The sequence below is a fragment of the Caloenas nicobarica genome, chromosome 14 (assembly GCF_036013445.1).
Source record: "Caloenas nicobarica isolate bCalNic1 chromosome 14, bCalNic1.hap1, whole genome shotgun sequence".
NCBI classification, from domain to species: Eukaryota; Metazoa; Chordata; class Aves; order Columbiformes; family Columbidae; genus Caloenas; species Caloenas nicobarica.
In genome coordinates, this window is record NC_088258.1 from 13,845,464 (window position 1) to 13,863,172 (window position 17,709).

Sequence of the window (17,709 nt, forward strand, 5' to 3'; positions counted from 1 at the left end):
GTTTTGTTACCAGCTGAGGTTGGAGTTCAGTCACCTCAAAGGTTCTTGTTCAATTGGGGGAGTTTCTTGGAGCCTTTCTGTAAGAGTTAAGACATCAGTGAGTGACTCTGCTTGGAGTCAGGTCTCTTTGTTTTCTGTGCGTTAATGTGCCAGACCTTATTCGGTGAAATAAAGGTTTTGGGTTTTTTTTTTGTGCAGTATTATTGCTACGAGTCCTTCAGTAATCCTACCCACCTCATCATTAGTGGGGCTTCATCAAATGTCTTTGGGAACAAACCTGAGTGGTTTTGAGGCACCAACTCAGATCCCTCATAGATATTCAAAATATTGCATCAACCATTTTCTTCAACCACCGATTTTGTAATTTCATTAAAATACCAAGTTTATTGGCAATAAATTGGTAATGAGTATTGAGTTTCATGGTGTTGTTTCGATGAGGATTTAAGCGAGGCTAGCAAGTCTACGGTCGTGTGGCTCAGCCTACGCTACGTGGCACAAGCAAGCAGTTTAATGTCAAACCTGCAACTTGTCTTTATCAGATGGAGCCTCCTTGAGTTGCATATCTTCACCTTTCATTTCAGCCAGCAGCAACACCACCGTTGTGATGTAAGTATCAGGAAATGTTATCCCTGCAATGCTGGGGTTTGTGCCCTCCTGAAGAGCTTCGGTGACATGAGGAAGGATTGAGCCCAGGCGCTCTTATTTGCCCTTTGATTCCAATAGCTCCTGTTCCCCAATGTGGTCCACGTACCTGTAGATGTCCCTGCCCCGTCCCACGTTCTTCAACACTCCAGAGGCTCCGTAGGTACGTAGGAAGGAGGGGAATGGTCTGGAGTCGCTGGCCAAAGCTGAGTGCTTTGTTCCTGTCCAAAACTTACTCATCCTACAGGACCTGGTCTTAAGTTACTGAGCTTCCAGAGAAATCTGCTCGTGATTTCTTCCTTGTAAGTCCTTTCTTGCTGAGCAGAAGTTTTGGCAAACAAGAGTCGAGGCACGGGAGAATCCCCAGTTCTGCCTGGTTATACCAGGCCTCCTCAAATCTTTCCTTGGAATGAACAGGCAAGAGGAAATACTTTCCATTTCAGGGAAGCGTGGACAAACAACATTGCTTCAGATGGAGAAGAACAGCAGCAGACGGCATTACAGCACTGAATCGTGCTAGCCAAAAGCAGGCTCTTGCCTTTATTCAATCATTCCTGGATCACATTGTTCTTCTTATATTCCTCCTCCAGCACCTCTCGTTGGGCTTGGAACTCAGAGATACCCCAACCATGATGCTGGTGGGTTTGGGGAAATTAAAAAAAGCATCGAACACATCTCGGAAATGGACCCTCTCCCACGCCTGACGTTAGGTAAACGTGTTTTCTGAAACCTGGATCCCGTTAGAAAGGTACCTGCTGTCTGGAAAACAAAGTACTTGCTTGCCTGGTTTAGTCATTAAGTAAATTTGTGGTTTGGTTGAGACGAAAAATAATGAAGAAAAGCTGTTGAAATCCCGGGATTAATTTGATAGTTTGCAGGCAGTGGTGTTTTTAAGTGGAGCTGCTGCCTTCTTTAGGTTATGAGCAGACCCAGGTATAAACCTGGGCTTCACTTTGCTTTCTCCCCGCACCTCAGAGGCAGGCGTTTAGAAGGAATTTGTTTGATGAAGGCCCTTGCCGTGTGGGTGAGGGGGATGCTCTGGGCTGGAAGCCGTGTTGCGGGGGTGTGTGCGCGGCCAGCGCCCGGCTGGGAAGCAGGGAGGTGCTTTTGGCTGCGCATTTCAGCTGTGGAGGGAGGGAGCAGCATCCCAGGCTGCAGGCAGCGCGGGAGGAGGGGACGGGTGGTCGCTCGCCCTGCGTGATGGGGAAGGCTCTGAGCAGCTGCGGGGGTTTGCTGGTCTTTTTACATCTGCAGTGTGATCATAGTTGTGTTGCCCCATCTGGGAAGAACTGTTTCCTCTGCAGCTCCTTTACATCTCCCAGCTGCCCTGCCTGCCTTCCCAAAGCTGGGAGACCACAGGGAAGAGGCACAGGAGCCTGTGCAGGGACCCCCAGAGCTCCCCGCGGAGGGTTTCCCCTCTCCGATGGCCCCAATTTACCGGAGTATCTGTGAGAATCACCCGGGAAAGCAGAGGCGTGGGAGCTGCCACTGCTGCATGCTGGCTGAAATGGCTGCTCTGTGTGTTCGCTCACTTAAGCACATTATATATAAGTGTATATACATATATATCTCATTTTCTCTATTAAAGGTAGATGTCGTTTCACTCTGAGCAGCCAATGAGCAGAGAGAAAGGTCTCGCCTATCAGCCCGTTGCCGATTTTTCCCCAGCTCTCAGCTCCTGCAGGAAACTGCATTACCAGCCCCCCGTGCCCATGTCCACACTAGTGAGCCCCATGGCCCGGGGAGAGCACGTTGGCAGGGTCAAAGAAAAGTGGGGTGAGGACTGGGATCCCACTTGTTTTGGTAGGGGTTTGCTGCACGCTGGTTCTCACCCAGGCCCTTGAGCAGCTGGGGTGCGCTGGGAGCGTGCCGGAGGACGGCATCCTCTGTCTGGGGTTGGGAACCCAAGCTCCTGGGTACGCTGCAAGGCTTGTGTAGACAGGCCCAGTGATTGGAAAAGATTTTGTATTTGTTTTAATGCAAACCATGACCTTAAAGCACATGGATGGTACTATTCTGACTTTGCTCCTTGGGCACATTGTCCTGGGCAGGACCCCTCTGTTCTGAAGGGATCTGAGGGGTTTGCTCTTTGAGTTCAGGGTCCTCTCAGGATGCACTTTGATGTGATAATCCATACAAGAAGTGTGGTGTTCGGCACATCCCCGTGTGGGCTTGATTCTGTCCCTTCTAATAAAGTGTTAAAAATAATTCATCTATGGAGTATTGTCTGACAAAGGCCATGGCACGGAGGCGAGTGTGGCTTATGGGTGGGAGTAATATACCCTGGATATCCAAAATGCAGACAGGGGATGGTGGGATTGCCCTCCAAAGCAGAAAGGCTCTTGTTCAATTACAATTAATGCAGTCAAATATCCGGTGTGTTTTATAGTAAATGCCCTTATTTAATGTCACCCTTTCATAATGGATTCATATTAATTATGTCATCATGGAGGAAAAAAAAACCAACAACAGCGTGTTATGGTATAAATTCAGACTAATATGTTGAAATGAGTCTAAGCAGGTACCTGTTATTGTCAGATGTGGAACAAAATGTTCTGTGACATTCACTTTATTTCAGGAAGGTGATCCAAGTGTCCTGTTAATTGATGTGCAGACATTGTGTTGCCCATATTTTCTCTTTTATTTTAATTCTTTTATTGTACGTTGAGCTATTAAATAAATAAGGTTTATGGCCTTATTCTAGGGAGGACGTGCATTGTTTTTAGGAAGGACTTGACTTTGTTGTGTGTCAAAATCGGATTTTTACAGTTTTGATTTAAAATTTGTAACTAACTAGTGGACAAAATATAGTATTAAATTGGATCAGTGGATGAGCACAGCCTTGCCTCTGTGAGGAAGGAGGAGCTGGGAGGGCTTATTTGTAGATGCACGGTCAGATGAAATCTTGAGGGACTCGTTCTGCAGTTTCCTTGGAACACCGTGGTTGCGTCCTGTTGTCTGAAAGCCCTTCCTAGGACGGTTTGGGTGGCGATAGGGCAATACAGCCACAATATTTAGCCTATCTAGTCTTTATTTGCCTCCTAAGGCAAACAATTTGTTTCCTGTATTCCAGCTTCCTTCCTAGATTCTGACAGATTCTTCATCACTTTTCTCACCCACCTTGCTGTATCCTGTGATCTGAATTACTGGTTTCAACAAATGCATCTTCTGTACCTTAGTCCTGCCCGCGAAGTAGGATGTCCTTGGTAAATGCAAAGGAGCGAGAAACTGGAAACTCAGGCTGGTAGATCTCGGCTTTAGCATTTGTAACTCTACTTTAATACTTGGCAATAAATTACTGAATAATTACTGAAGCTCCCCATAAAGTAATCTCCTAAAATGGAATCGAATGCCTTAGAATAAAAGTGAAGAGGAGCCCTTATCTGTACTTTTAGTTACGATTTTGTTTATTTCCCTTCTTCCTCCAGTGTAGGAGGATGAATAAGCACGGAAGAAGATACAGATTTGCAAAGGCAAGGAGTGCTAAAGAGCGTCGTTTTTTTCGTCAGCTTTTAAAAGCCAGACTGTAATCATAAATTCCCTGATAGCTGGAGCACGCAGAAGTCGTCTTTAAGCCTACAAGTGACAGGCTGCTGTTGCTTTTCAAACTTCAGATTTCATTTTTTTGTAAGACACAACTTTGATCTGGTTCCTTTGTAATGTTCTGCAGAGCGCCGGGGCCGCTGCGCTCGCCGGCTGCAGGGCTGGAAGTGAACTTTCTTGGCGAGAGCCATCTGGAGACCTCAAAGGACAGATTAACTTGTCCAGAATTGATGTGATCTTTGAAGAAGCTGCCCTTGCCTAGAACACATGTGATTAACTTGACATTGGTAGTGATAAAATTGAGATGCGCAGCAGTGGCTGAGTACCCAGAGTAATTGGGAAGAGTTTTAAGTGGAGCAACCCCAACGGTCTGCAATCAAATTATCAGCTAAATCCCCAATTTTAACCTCTTGAGCAGACTTCGTGTCTTCAGTGCAGGTTAAATCCAGTCAGGAGTGAAGACTTTGCATCTTCATAGACATTTTGTTCTTGGCTCCAAGCCATACCTGTGATGATGTATCGGGGAACACTGTGAATGCTGTGCGATATTGCTCATAGTTTTATACCCACTATGGTGCAACTTTTCTGCTGGTTGTTGGTACCGTGGATTGGAAACGGAGACTTTTCTGTTCAGGCGGTAGATTAATGTAATCTTGTAAGTCAGACTTCTTGGTGGATCCTGTTCTAATCCCTTGTTTAAAGGTGACCCTGCTGCTCAGACACTCTTGTCAGCACATGCTATTTAAATACGCTGAAGGGATTTGCTTTGGCTCCTACATCATAAGCTAACATGCGCACCTTTTAATTTGATTGACTGGTTGTGATAATGAAATGTGGTATTGCGTGAAGGATGTGACAGTCACGTACTTGTTGGTAGATGTAGTATGGGAAGTGGGGGAGCTCTTGATCGTGTCTGCCCAGCCAGAGACTCAGCCAGCTGTCATTTTGAAAGCTTTTTTTTTTTTTTTTCTTGTGCGGAAATATAACTTTTTTAATGGATTTTTTTTTTTTCACTGTGAACAAATGGGAGATGTTAAAATAATCACCTGGAAAGATGTCTCAGCGTTAGACTGCATCCTCCCAGTCACTAAGACAAGATGACCAGAGACACCAAATAAGGGTAGGGCTTAGTCCTGCTTTCCCACTGCAAATGTAGTTCTGGAAATAGTCATCTTTAAAAACCCTGGACTATAAGAGTTTGAACTAAGTCGTCAGAAGCTGGTGTGAAAAAGCAGGTGGGAGTGCTGATTTGGTAACCGGGTCTCGCTGAATTGCAGCCCCGCTCTGTGGTCAGGGAGCACCGTCCCTCGGCCCAGACACCGCCTACCGAAAGAGGAGAGGAGGAATCGTGTCCTGCCGTGCAGGAGCGAGGGTATCACAGCTACTCGGAGCTACCGCCAGCTGTGGTGAGAGATCCCGAGTTTCTGCAGAGCCCGTTTTGGGGTGTCCTTCCCTGGGATGTACCCCCGGCCCAACTTCTGCAGCTTGGAGCTTTCCAAGGCAACTTGTGAAGTTTGGGTGGTTATCAGCTGCCTTGTGGCTCAGACTGTCTAGAAAATGGAATTTCTCCCGTGTTAATAACAAGCTGCTGACCTCAGATCCTGGTGACCAAGGTTCAGAGTGTGTTGTGGGAGGAAATCTTACGGAAGCGCTCTTTGGGGGAACACAAGCAGAATGTGTTGGGATTTTGTGGTTGTCAGCTTTGTGAGTCTTTATCTCTTGGGTTTACTAATCTAGTGCTGCTTTTCTTCCAGAAAATGTGTCATAAAAATTCAGTGCTAGAGCTGGAGAAGATGGTAGCAATTAAAACTGATGGATCTGATCAGTGTCCCTGTTAGACTGGGAGCTGCTCCAGCCACATGAGAACAGCCAGCAGACTTGGGAAGACCATGTCTCACAGACCTGCCAATAGAGTGTTGTGCAATTTATTCCCTCCAGTGAAAATTTAAATTCTACAGATATTAGTTGCCTACAGGTCTTTCATCTCACAGGAGGTTTCCTTCTGGCTTTAGTTTTGTTTCCCATGCTTGATGAAGTGCCTCAGTGAAGGAGGCACATAACTGTTGAGAACCAAAGGGAGTGCTGTGGGGATTTGGGTTTGCAGGCAGGATCTGTGAGATCTTCCTCCCACTGTGGATGCTGAAGGTGATGCTGTGCTTCCCCAGAGCATGCTAGCCAAACACGCTCTTGTTGCGAAGAGCAAAGAATAGCGTGTTTGGCAAAAATTGAGGACTTTGTGTCTTTGATTTAAAATTGAAATAGCCATCAGTGGGGAGCTGTGTGAAGGACACTGGGGATCCCAAGCTGGAAGGAGAAAGATGCCCTTAGGGACTCATGATCAAGTGGGAGCTCCAGCTAAGGCAAGAGGACCACAGACGACCTCACCTCTCTTCTTGCTAACATTGAAGCTCCATGATCCGACGGTGCTGATGTTCAGAGTGCTTTGTGCTGGTCTTGGTTGGAGGAGCGGGAGATTTGGCGATGGGGTGCAGCCAAGAAAACATGCAAAATAAACTCTTAACAGGTAGAAGGAAGCCCTAAGGAGATGCTTGCTGGTTTTCTAAAACCATTTTGGCCCTTGTCAGCGTTACCAGAATTGACAGGGATCAGTGGAGGGCTTTATGCAAAGAAAAGGCAGCTGGTCAGGTTGACTTACTTGGGTCGCTGTGATCTCTATTATAATTGTTCCCTATGTGATTATTTTGAGGGTTGAGCAACTGAGAGCTGCAGAAGAGACGTGCAGCTTTATTTCTGCAATGTGTGAAACGTTCTGTGTTCATTTCAAAACCATTCATTGCTCTTTCGATCAAAAAATAAAATTCTGGAAGTCTGCAGGAGTTTTTGTGAAGTCTAACTTTAAATGTTCACCTTTCTTTTTATCACCCTTATCAGCACATAGACCTCTGTATGTGAGGTTTTTAGCTGACATTTCAAATTGCTCTGAGTGCGCCTGTATCCCTTTTAAAGCAGCCTCCCCTTCCAGATCAGAAGTGACCAGGTTTTTTTTTTTGTTAGACTCCATGTTCCTTTAATGTTTTCCTCCTAATAGATGTTGAAAGCGTTCTTCAGAGGCACGGCACAAAACATTCAAATAGTGATACGAGCCAGCTGAAGAGAGTTGTCAGGGAGAGGGAACATTAGGAGAAGGATTGAATACAGATGGATTCCTCAAAAGTAATGTAACCTGTTATGATTGCTTTGAAATTTTATACCCTTTCCATCTACTTACGCTTACCGAAAGTTTACATTTGCATTGATGTATTAGAGGCAGAGCTAAAATGGAAGTAATCCCTGTTGTATACATGCTTAAGTGTGTAATTTTAGCTAAATACAACAGTTGTGACCAAACTCTTGCCTGCATCCTCAGTGGGAAGCCCACGGCCATGGAGTGCTGCGGGAGAGCCCGTCCATCCCACCTCCCCTGGGGGGCCAGGGACCACCCGGCACCCGTCTGCCTGCTCCTGCTTCCTTCAGATGTTCTCTGCTGCTTTGTCTCTATCAGCAGATACAGAGCAGAAATGGATTGAGCTGTACATTTTATTCTATATATTATAGTGCTTTCTTAATAAACTGCTAGAATAATCCATTCCTCTTCGGGAGAGGCCTGGCAGAAAGTCCGCTAGAAGTTGGTGCTGTATTTTAATTGGGTTATCCAAAAAGCACCCTTCTCTTTGCCCGCAGGGAAGACCTGAGCTATCCGTCATTCCTGCCTCAATTTAAGAGGTTATATCAGCCTCCATCATGCAACTGTCGTATTGGATTTGACAGGAGGGTTGTGCTGCACAGCGCTTTTTTCATGTTCAGAACTGACCATTATGCAAGGGGAGAACTGGTGGAGAGGGAGTAGTAGGGTTTTCACTTACTATACCTTGCTTTTTAGGGCAAACTTGTTCAAATTACTTGCAGCCTTAAATATTTGCCCTAGAAAGTTGTTCTGTAATACAGAAATAAGGTTGCTAGTGCATATTTACAGTGACAGACAGAAGGTTTGTGTGCTAGGTGACTTGCCATCCCAAAGCACCCGTAAGTGTTCGTACCCCACCGGCTCTGTACTGCACTCAAGCGTGGAGAAACCTCACAAAGCTCCGTTTATCTCAAACGGTCATGAAAAACCTCAGCAGGCACAGGTCTGGATGCTCTTTGCACCACTCTGCAACTGCACTGAGCTTTGACCTCCGAGGAGAAGTAGCTTGGAGTTTTTGTTGGCTCATGGCAAGCAAAATATTAGTTTTCTCTTTGTGAGAATAGGAGGGCAATTTGTTTCTAACTGACCCCATAGTGGACCTAAAACAATATGATTTTTCTTAGTGACCAGTGGACATCCATGACGGGTCTGGTTCTGTGTCTGGGAGCAGAAAGGAATGGTGAGTAGGAGCTGTGTGAGCGGTGTGCTGGCTGAAGGCTATAGCTCTGCTGAATTTGGAGTTTAAAATACTTGGGTAATGCTCCCATCTTTGTACACAGACTACCATATTACACGTAAGTCAGTCTGTAAACCTCCATTTCAAATGGGTTGTGTGCTAGTCCCAGTTCATGTAGCGGCTGTCCTGCATTTATAACCTGTACAAATATGCAGAAACTGCCAACTCTTGCCTTTGCTGATGTCTTCCTCGCCTCCGGTCCTTCCATCTATGCGTTTCTCATGGGTTTCCTTGTCTTATCTAAATGTAAAATCATCAGGGTAGGGACTGTTTTCTGTTGCCTGTAGGACTTTGGCCGTTGCAGTACCGCCAGGAAGGCTTTTCACAGCAGAACAGAGAAGCACAACTTGCGTGATGTGTCCTCCTCGGAGGTGTTTGCTCAGGGTTCGCTACAAACCACATCAACTAGGTGCCACTTGCTGAGTTGCTAAATAAAAGGCCATGCTGATGAGCTCTATGATCTGAATTAAAACAGGATTTTCAGAGCTGGTAACAGAGCTTGGAAAACCCAGGAACTGATCAGCTCCAAGATATCTTACAAATCACAGAATCACACAGAATCACAGAATGCTGCTCTTCACGCAGATGGGTGGGCAGGGAGAGTGGGGGATTAAATGATGCTGTGTTGGTGTGAACGTCTCAGCTCGTTCCTTCCTCTGGCAAGCTGCAAAATGACTTGCAGGGAGAACAGAAGCCTGCGTGGCCGGGCTGTCCTGCACGGCGCAGCTGGAGGCGCGTTGGCAGCGGTGGTGGTTCTGCGCCGCGGCGGTGGGTGTGCAGGAGCTCCTGCCTGCCTGTCTCACAGCCTGCCCCACCATTCATGCAGGTCGCCTCCTCAGCAAGGAACTCGCTTCCCCAGTTAGCTCAGGCGGGCAGTCACTCTTCTACCATGTTTGAGAGAAGGAGGTTGGCCTGCTCGCACGTGTACTTGAATAACCCGTCTGCAGGACAAGGCGTAGACCCATGGCCAGATTGTCCATGGGGAAAGCTGGTGCGATTACATGGTCCTTCCTGGTGGAATTTGCGAGGATTTGATGTACATGAGTGGAACATTTGAGGTTGGCTTTAGGTACTGCATTGTAAGCAACAGCCATTTCTTGCTTTACCTCCCTCCCTTGGCAGATGTGTTGGAGTAAAGTAGAGGGATGTAGAAGGAAGCATAGAATGGGTGACCCGTGCTACGCATCCGTCAGAGCTGGAAAAGTAGAAGCCTGTTTCGACTAAGAAAAATACTGTCTTATTATCTAGGTATCACTTTTAGATGTTCTGCCTTGCTCATAGAATGACAATGCTAAGCAGTTAGCTGATGGACACAATAAATCCTGATGTGAACTGGACTTGTTCCATATAGTCTTGGTCCCACTCTTCATTACTCCATGAATTTTCTTTTGCTTCCAGTTATGAGTCAAATTGTTCATGGTTCTGTCAGTGCAACTGGATATGAACACAACTTGGTCTGTAGCCTGTCACCGATACTGGGGCTCCAGACGGAGCCCTCAAGCCGAGGGATGCAGAGTATGGTCAAGGTCGTGTCTTTCTAATTTGACTCTCTCATTTTTCTTGCAGGCATGGGCCGTGGAGAGAGCCTGTTAACCCTTACTATGTCAACACAGGCTACGCATTGGCACCAGCGACCAGTGCCAACGACAGCGAGCAGCAGAGCATGTCCAGTGATGCCGATACGATGTCGCTGACGGACAGCAGTGTGTAAGTACTGGAACCACAGCATGTTTGTTGCCTTAGTAGTGGTGCTGCTGTTGTCTTAGTCTTGGGGAGGCATTGCTACAGCTGGTGTTTGAGATAAATATCTTCTCAATGTCAAGACAGAGCTTTCTACTTACCTGGGTACTTCTCTTGAGGTTTTTTGCTGCCAAACTGTGCTCAGTCTGTGATTGTTCTTCAGTAGGATTGGTGACTGACCAGTTTTAGTTGTCTGGTGACCAATTTAACACAACTTGTATCGATAAGCCCCCGCTAAATCTTTTTTGCTTTTTCCTAGTTCCTACCTACCCAACAGCGCCCTGTATCTCACCCACGAGATACCTTCCTTAAAGACGGTCTGCAAAGGGAGAAAAAAGGGGTTATGAGATTTTGTTGTGACTGAATCTTTGTGATAAAGAAAAGGATTTGGGCAAAAATATTCAATGTTTGGTCTGGTTTTTAGTAGTGCAAATGTAAAGTGTCTTTCTGTAGAGCAGGAACCCTTTGATTCTTCAAGCAAAAGATGACAGGTTTACAGAATTAGGAGAGGTTTTTATTGACAGCAGTGCTGTAAACACGAAGTCCTCCAAGAGGCTCATTTAGTGTCACTGTGAATGTCAGGAGCTGTCAGACCTTGTCGGTGATACTTTCCAGCCTGTGTCACGGCTGTTGTTAACGGGTGCTGCAGCAGTTCCCCACCTGCCCTCGGTTAATAAGGTGAGCTGGTGGGTGTGCGACATGCGTGGTGACTGTGCGAACCGGTCACCGCTCCTCACGCCTTCCCCGTGTTGTGGTGCAAAATGCAGGAGGCAGACCTGGGCCAGAGGGGCACGGGAGGCAGAAGATGCCCCTGGGACAGAAAGCTGTAGAGGACCAACCGCTAATTAAAGGCTCTGTTTGGTACAAATCCAGCTGCTTTGCCACATCCTACTGTGATTCTTCATATTCATCAATTTATTTGGAGGAGTACTCTGAAGCCAGCAGGGGTCATGTAACTTCTTGTTATCAGGAGAGACAGATGTAAGAACTCTTCAAAATTAATTAGCTTTTAACATTTCCTTTTCCACTGGTCCAGCAGGCTTGTGGGGTTTCACAGATGGTTATACCTGTGGTAAGTTGTGATCATTTATGCCAGAGTTCTTCACCTTCCTAATTTTTATTTCAGTAGCCATAATTTATTTTTTTCACAGGCAGAATAATTTCTGTTTGACCATTCTATGCATTCTTTATTCTTTGCTCCATTTTTCCCTTAAGCATTTTATCCCAACATAGGCTGCTTCTAGGACTTTAATTATCACTGAAACATGTGCTACCTTCTGCTAATAACTAGCCCAATCTCAGTGGTTCATTTTAAGTAAGTCTCAAAAATCATAAGGATAAACCCGTGATCTGTCTTTCTGTGCATCTCAAACTGGGTGCGTGCAGATTGATCCTCAAATTGGGATTCTGGACATACAGCCTTAACCTTAGACTTAGGAAGACTCGGTCTGCTTTCAACACTTGCTCTTCATTACGTCCTTTAAAACTCCAGTACCAGGTTTTGTTCTGTTTTTACATGGCATTGCTCAGCCTATCTGCCTCCCGAGTTTCAAAGGAATTTTTGCAGAATTGCTCAAGGCAGCAAAAATGAAGAACAACCAGACGCAAGTTAAAGAAGGGACTCCTGCTGCTTGACAAGACTTGCATGTCTCGGTGCTTTGAATTTAGGCCTTCTCTAAGGAAAATGGCAATAAAAGCCTCGTTTGCCAATGAGCGAGATTCTTCCCTGTGTGTGCTGTTTACATACAGCAATCGGGCTCGATAATAAAGAAATCTGGCTTCTGCTCCAAGGCAGCACGTGAACAGCGAGTGATCCCAAGGCAGAAACCTCTGTGACCCTCCATCAGAGGGGAGTGTCTCTGGACAATCAGGATGCAAATGTCGGTTAATTGAGGAGTGCTAGTAAGTCAGGGAAGCAGGTGGGTGCACGGAGAGCACGGTGTGATGCAAGGTGTGCTCTGCCAATGTTGGCCAGCTCAGGTCTGTGGACAAGGCAGACACACTGTGTGGATGCTGTACTCTGATGTATTGCAGTTGCACCAGCTTGTGTCCAGGCTTTGATATTGTATCGATCACGGCACAGCAGGGTCTGGATGTGGCTGCATGCGCAGCCCAGCTATGCAAACCCGATAGTAAGGACCTGGGCGATGCTCTGGCCCCCTGAGCTGGGGTGAACGGGGGCAGGCACAGGCTTTTCGGGACCGCCTAGTGTTTTTAAAAGTAATTTCTGTGGTACCAGCTACAAGCACGCTTGCCTAAAAGACAAACTTTCAACAGGATGTCTTTCTAAGCACTGGTAAATATTATTGTAATGGGTTGAACTTATATAACGAATATGTTATCAGTCCCTGTTGTTCAAGGAGCTTGCTTTTTGAGTGGCTTAAAAAACTTTGCACTTAAATGCCTGTGCTCCGCTGATTATTTTTCAGTCTTCCTGTGTCATACGAATTCCTCTGCTCTTGTAGGCAAAACAGCTCTGGTCCTCTCTGCTGAAACCTGTTTTTATAATCAGCACAGCAGCTGTGTTGTTTTAGCTGGTGTGTTCGGAGGCAAGGTCTGGGGAGGACACGGTGGAAAGCCCCGGCGAGTGTGCCGTGGGCGCCGGTGGGGCGAGCCGCTGGTGCTCGGAGGTGGGTCGGTGGTGGGTTGGGGCTTTGGGGCTCTGCCCCCTGCCCTGGGCTGCTCAGAGCCTGCCCCAGGCTGCTTCGGCATTTCTGGCGCATCCTGAACTTCTCCTGCCGTCCCAGATAACCCCCATGTACAAAGAGCATCTTCCCCAAGGGGAGGATACAGTCTCTGGTTGGGGGTTTGTCACAGCAGAGACCGTGAAGGAAAATTAAGGTAAATCTAGGTAGGAAGGCAACAGGTGGAAGCTGAAATGCATCAAATTGCCATGTGATGTTCCGGTTCAGACACAGGAATGCTTTAGGTCCATATCTTTTTTTCTTTCTTTTTTTTCCGCAAGAGCTTAGATGGGTAAACGAGAGGTAATGTCTCCTCTTTAGCCCAGTGTTGTGGTCCAACTAAACAACAATACTCCTTCCTCTGGGTCTTATCATGTGTCCTGGCTTATCTTGGTTGGGAGACGAGCTTTGCCTTCGGGAAGCCAGTGGGCTTGGCCGGAGGGATCCTTGTTCTTCCCCAGCTCCAGTTGAACCTGCCCCACAGTAAGGATGATCATTCCCCAGAGCAAAGAGGTTTAGGACAGTGCTTAAAAAACCTCGCAGATTAAATATTTTTCCTCAGATGACTGACCTTTGGCCAAAATGCCTGGCCATTTTCCTGTCGTCTTTATGTGAGAAAGGTCTCTCGGTGACGGTGGTGCTTTGATAAGAGTAATTGGTAGAAAATATCAGCTTCGCTGTGGATTTGTTTCCCGTCTTTCCTACAGGCAGTGATCCAGAATGACCTTGAGTTCTGCTGTATTTCATAGAATCATTTAGATTGGAAGAGACCCTCAAGATCATGGAGTCCAACCGTAAGCTAACTCTGGCACTAAACCGTGTCCCTAATTTAAACAAGTTTAACAACTTTTTAATTTAAAAAATCCTCAGTGATGATTTTCAACTGCTTAGGCTTAATGGTTGGGTTTGGAGGCTGTTTATGGAGGAGCAAAGACAGCCCTTGTTCAAAGAGTCCAACTGCAGAGCCACAGCAAAGCCTCCCTGCTCGCCAGAGGCTCTTGCAGGTCTGTTCGGTTCGGTTTGGAAGCCCCCGCTTTTCCCCCGTAGAAAACCAATTGCATTCTCATTAAATAAATGATAGAAATCCTCTTGCTCCCCCCTTGCTGCATTTCAGCACAGAGCTTTCTGGTGCTGGGGAACATCATGTGATGAAACAGGGAAAAACAGTTTGGGAAAGTTTTATTTTAAAAGTAGATGTGCTGTAAAAAAGTTTTGATTTTTTTTTTTAATATATATATTATTTCTCTATCTATTGAAAATATCTCAAAGCAAGCTACCTGACAAAAGGAAAACAAAAGTACGGTATTGGTTTTCCTTGCTTTCCCCCCATCTATTGAATAAGGTTTTGTTGGGATAAAATTAAAGTGCTTATCTTTGAATTTGCTTCCTCTGGTTGAGTTGGCACAGTACATTGAACGAAGGAATGTTCCAAGTTCAGAGGTGGCATTGGGGAATCTAGTTAAAATGACATCAAAGGCAGCACAGCAGGGCTGAACATGTGTTTGAAGCCGGATAGATTAGAGGCCATTATCAGCCTTTCGCTACTGTGCTGGGAACAAAAGTCGCTCTTTCCGCTGGGACTGCTGCTGGGGAGAATTAAAAAAAAAAAAAAAAAAGAGAGAGAGAGAAAGAAAAATTGCACCTTCTAATATAATGCCGCTTTTCCCACAAATGTCTCTGCGGCTTTAGCGTGCGAGTTGTGTTCTGGCACCTGGGTTTTGTGCGCTGGTTAAGCTGAAATGTTGTCTATTGATGCTGACCAGCAATGGCTATGGTAATCCCCAAGATTTATTTTTTCTTTAAAAATTGCTGGTTGCTTCATTGCCATCCAGTCCAGAAAAAGCCGCATCGTGTCGCGATAAAACTCTTTGGCTGTTGTGACTCTTAAGTTATTTTTCAAATGGACGTTCATCCTTAAGGAAAATGAAGCCACCTAATGAGAGCAATGGGAATGGCCTGTTGGTGCGGCAGCGCTTGGGGAGACGCTCCGCTCCGTGAGGTGTCCCTGCCGGGCACAGCCAGGTGATGCTGCAGCTCCCGCGTTACCTGCAGCCACCAGCCAGAGCTGTAATTAGCCTGGCTAATTTTCTTTTCTCTCATTTGTCTTCCTACTAAAAAGCACTTGTCATTAATCATAGGTTTTATTTTACTTTAATGGTGTTTAATTTCGAATGCCTGGGTTTACTGCGTGAAATTGCGTTTGCCTGATGTAATTTGGTGGTGATTTTGTCTGCGCCCGCGTTTCCACGGAGGCACCGGGTACAGGCTGGGGCTCGTAACTCAGGAGCTTTGCGGGGAAAACACTGCGGTAAATTGTGTTTCCCTTGCCAAATGGTATCTTGACTTGAAAACTCTGCTGGTTAAACTGTATGGCTTATGTTCTCGAGAAGCAGCTGTGCTTGGTGGCTGGGGAGGGGAGTAGGTGCTAAGTACATTTGACTTGTGCAAACATCTTGTTGCTGTGAGATGTGCTGGGACGGGCTCATTCGCACCACTCAGAGTGGTGCAGGGTTGGAAGGAGACGGTGTGAGCGGGGAAATTATTTGGTACGTGGACAAACCAGAGCCTCCCTTCATTTCCGTGCATTTCTGTGGCGTTGCACAGCTTCCCCAAGCGGTTACTTCTACTGATAAAGGGAAATGTGTAAAATCAAAAAGAAAAACTGCAAATGGCCAAGCTCCAGGCTGGCATTTGTTTTTGCATTTGTTGATTTTTCTCGAAGTAACACAGTGTCACCAGGACATGGGCCCATGTCCTTATTTTGTAACTGAGCTCCAGCTCACTCACAATCTCTTCATCCCAAGGTGTTCGCAACAGTAAGAACAAAAATGTGGTTCCTTTCTTCACCTGAAGTTATGCTCAGCTGGTGATGGTTTGCAGTGCTTAGCGAAGTCTGCTGGCTCTGACCCCCCGATACCCATTTTTGGGACCTACATGCGGCCCGGCAGAGCAGGTCTGCACCGTCTCCCAGCTCACAGCAGAGCCACGGATCTGGCTCCTGGTCCGCCAGGACCAAAATCACTGCCACCACTGTCCCCTTCCTCAGCAGAGACCTCAGTCACCAGCTTTTTCAGCAACAGCCCAGACCCGAGCAGAGCTGGGTCGTGTGGGTGTCACAGCCCGTGGCATCCGTCCCTGACCTCCTCCAGAGCCCAGCTTCTGCCGCACAGCCCAGGACTTCTGACTGAGCTAGAGATCGTCTTCAGAGCAGCAGAGCCTACCTCTTCACTTTGATAAGCCATGTGAGAAGTTGTCGTGCGCTCTTAAAAATATATACCTTGTTCCATGACCGAGTTCCCCTTGGTGTAGATGTTCACTGAGCTCCCACTCCTCCTCCTCCTCCCCCTGCTCACCTGCCCTGTGGTTTACTGTGTACATTACAGGCTCTCTTATAGAAAGCAACCAAGTATAAAAGGTACCAGGATATGGTCCAAGCCTTTCTCCCTTCCCTCTGGCTTGGGCAGTGGTTGCAGGAGCCCTGGTTTGCTCTGCTCCCAGCAGATGCTGTCTCAGTACCCCCCCAGCACCCAGTACCAGAGTGTTGCTGGTTTGGGGACCTGGGCGAGCATCGTTCCCCGCAAGGATTCGTCCTGTTCTGCTGCGCTCGCCCTGGGCATGCGAAGCCTTTCTCAAATGTAAAGAGGTTCCCTACCTGCCGCTCCGCGGTGACAAGGCTTAAATGAACATGATGTATCAGGGGACTAAAGCAGCGCATGTTGTTGTTTTATTCTGGCAGAGATGGGATCCCACCGTACAGACTCCGAAAGCAGCATCGCCGAGAGATGCAAGAAAGTGCCAAAGCAAACGGACGCGTGCCACTACCTCACATTCCGGTAAGTAGCGCCGTCTCCTTCCCCAGAGGTAAACATGCAAAATATGTGAGATCTCTAGTGTACAGTTGCTCTGCTTGCTCAAGTTTTAACTCCCCCTTAGCGCTGTATTCATTTGGGGATGTTTTAAGATGGAATAGACCATGCTAAGAAAGGGCTTGGTAGCCTTCTGCCAAAACCCATCATCCAGGGCTGCCCAAAACGCATAATTTTTCTTAACTGTTCATTCAGTAACCAGTTGTTTCTCCTGGATGAGAATGGAAGCGCTGGCTGGAATCTACCTGCAAGCAGGGTGTGTGCCCTCAGGTGAGCTGGAGGTGTTTGTGGAAGGTGTAGGAGGCCATTGGATGTGAAGGCTGATGTAGCTCTCAGCCGAGGTCAGCTGGGGAGAAATGCAACTGTCCCAAGCGGTATTTCTGCACTGGGCAGCCAAAGGGAGCTGTAACCTGTTCTCAAGGACTCAGCAGAGTCCGCCTGAGGGTATAAGGCAGGAGAGCGAAGAAGGTGCAAGCATAAGTATTTCATTTGTCTGAGATTGTCTCCCCGGTTGCTCCAGGTAAGCAAACAGCTTTGGAGGATGATCATACCTGCTAGGGCTCTGCAGCACCAGCTGCAGCTCTGCTTATTATTATTTTCTTCCTGTGACAAGTTACAGGTGGCATTTAATATCTAGCAGGGAATAAAGGTACTTCTTTCCCCTTTGGACAGCTGGACTCCAGCACAAATCAAATAGGGAGAAAAAGAACCTCCATCTGCTTTTTCCAGAAGTGCCTCCAAACTTGACACAGCTGTTCTCATCCTGCCTGCTCAAAGCAGCACAATGCCAGCAGAAATATACCCTTGTTTTAA

At 46.8% G+C, this 17,709-nt stretch overlaps 1 protein-coding gene across 1 annotated transcript in view; it reads left to right on the forward strand.

Moving 5' to 3' along the window:
- The window catches only part of AXIN1 (axin 1), a 71,384-nt gene that overhangs the window by 30,912 nt on the left and 22,763 nt on the right, over positions 1 to 17,709 (forward strand). Inside the window, exons 3-4 of the mRNA XM_065644997.1 lie at positions 10,173 to 10,313; positions 16,767 to 16,863. Coding sequence (XP_065501069.1) covers positions 10,173 to 10,313; positions 16,767 to 16,863 — 238 coding nt within the window. The remainder of the gene's footprint in view (positions 1 to 10,172; positions 10,314 to 16,766; positions 16,864 to 17,709) is intronic.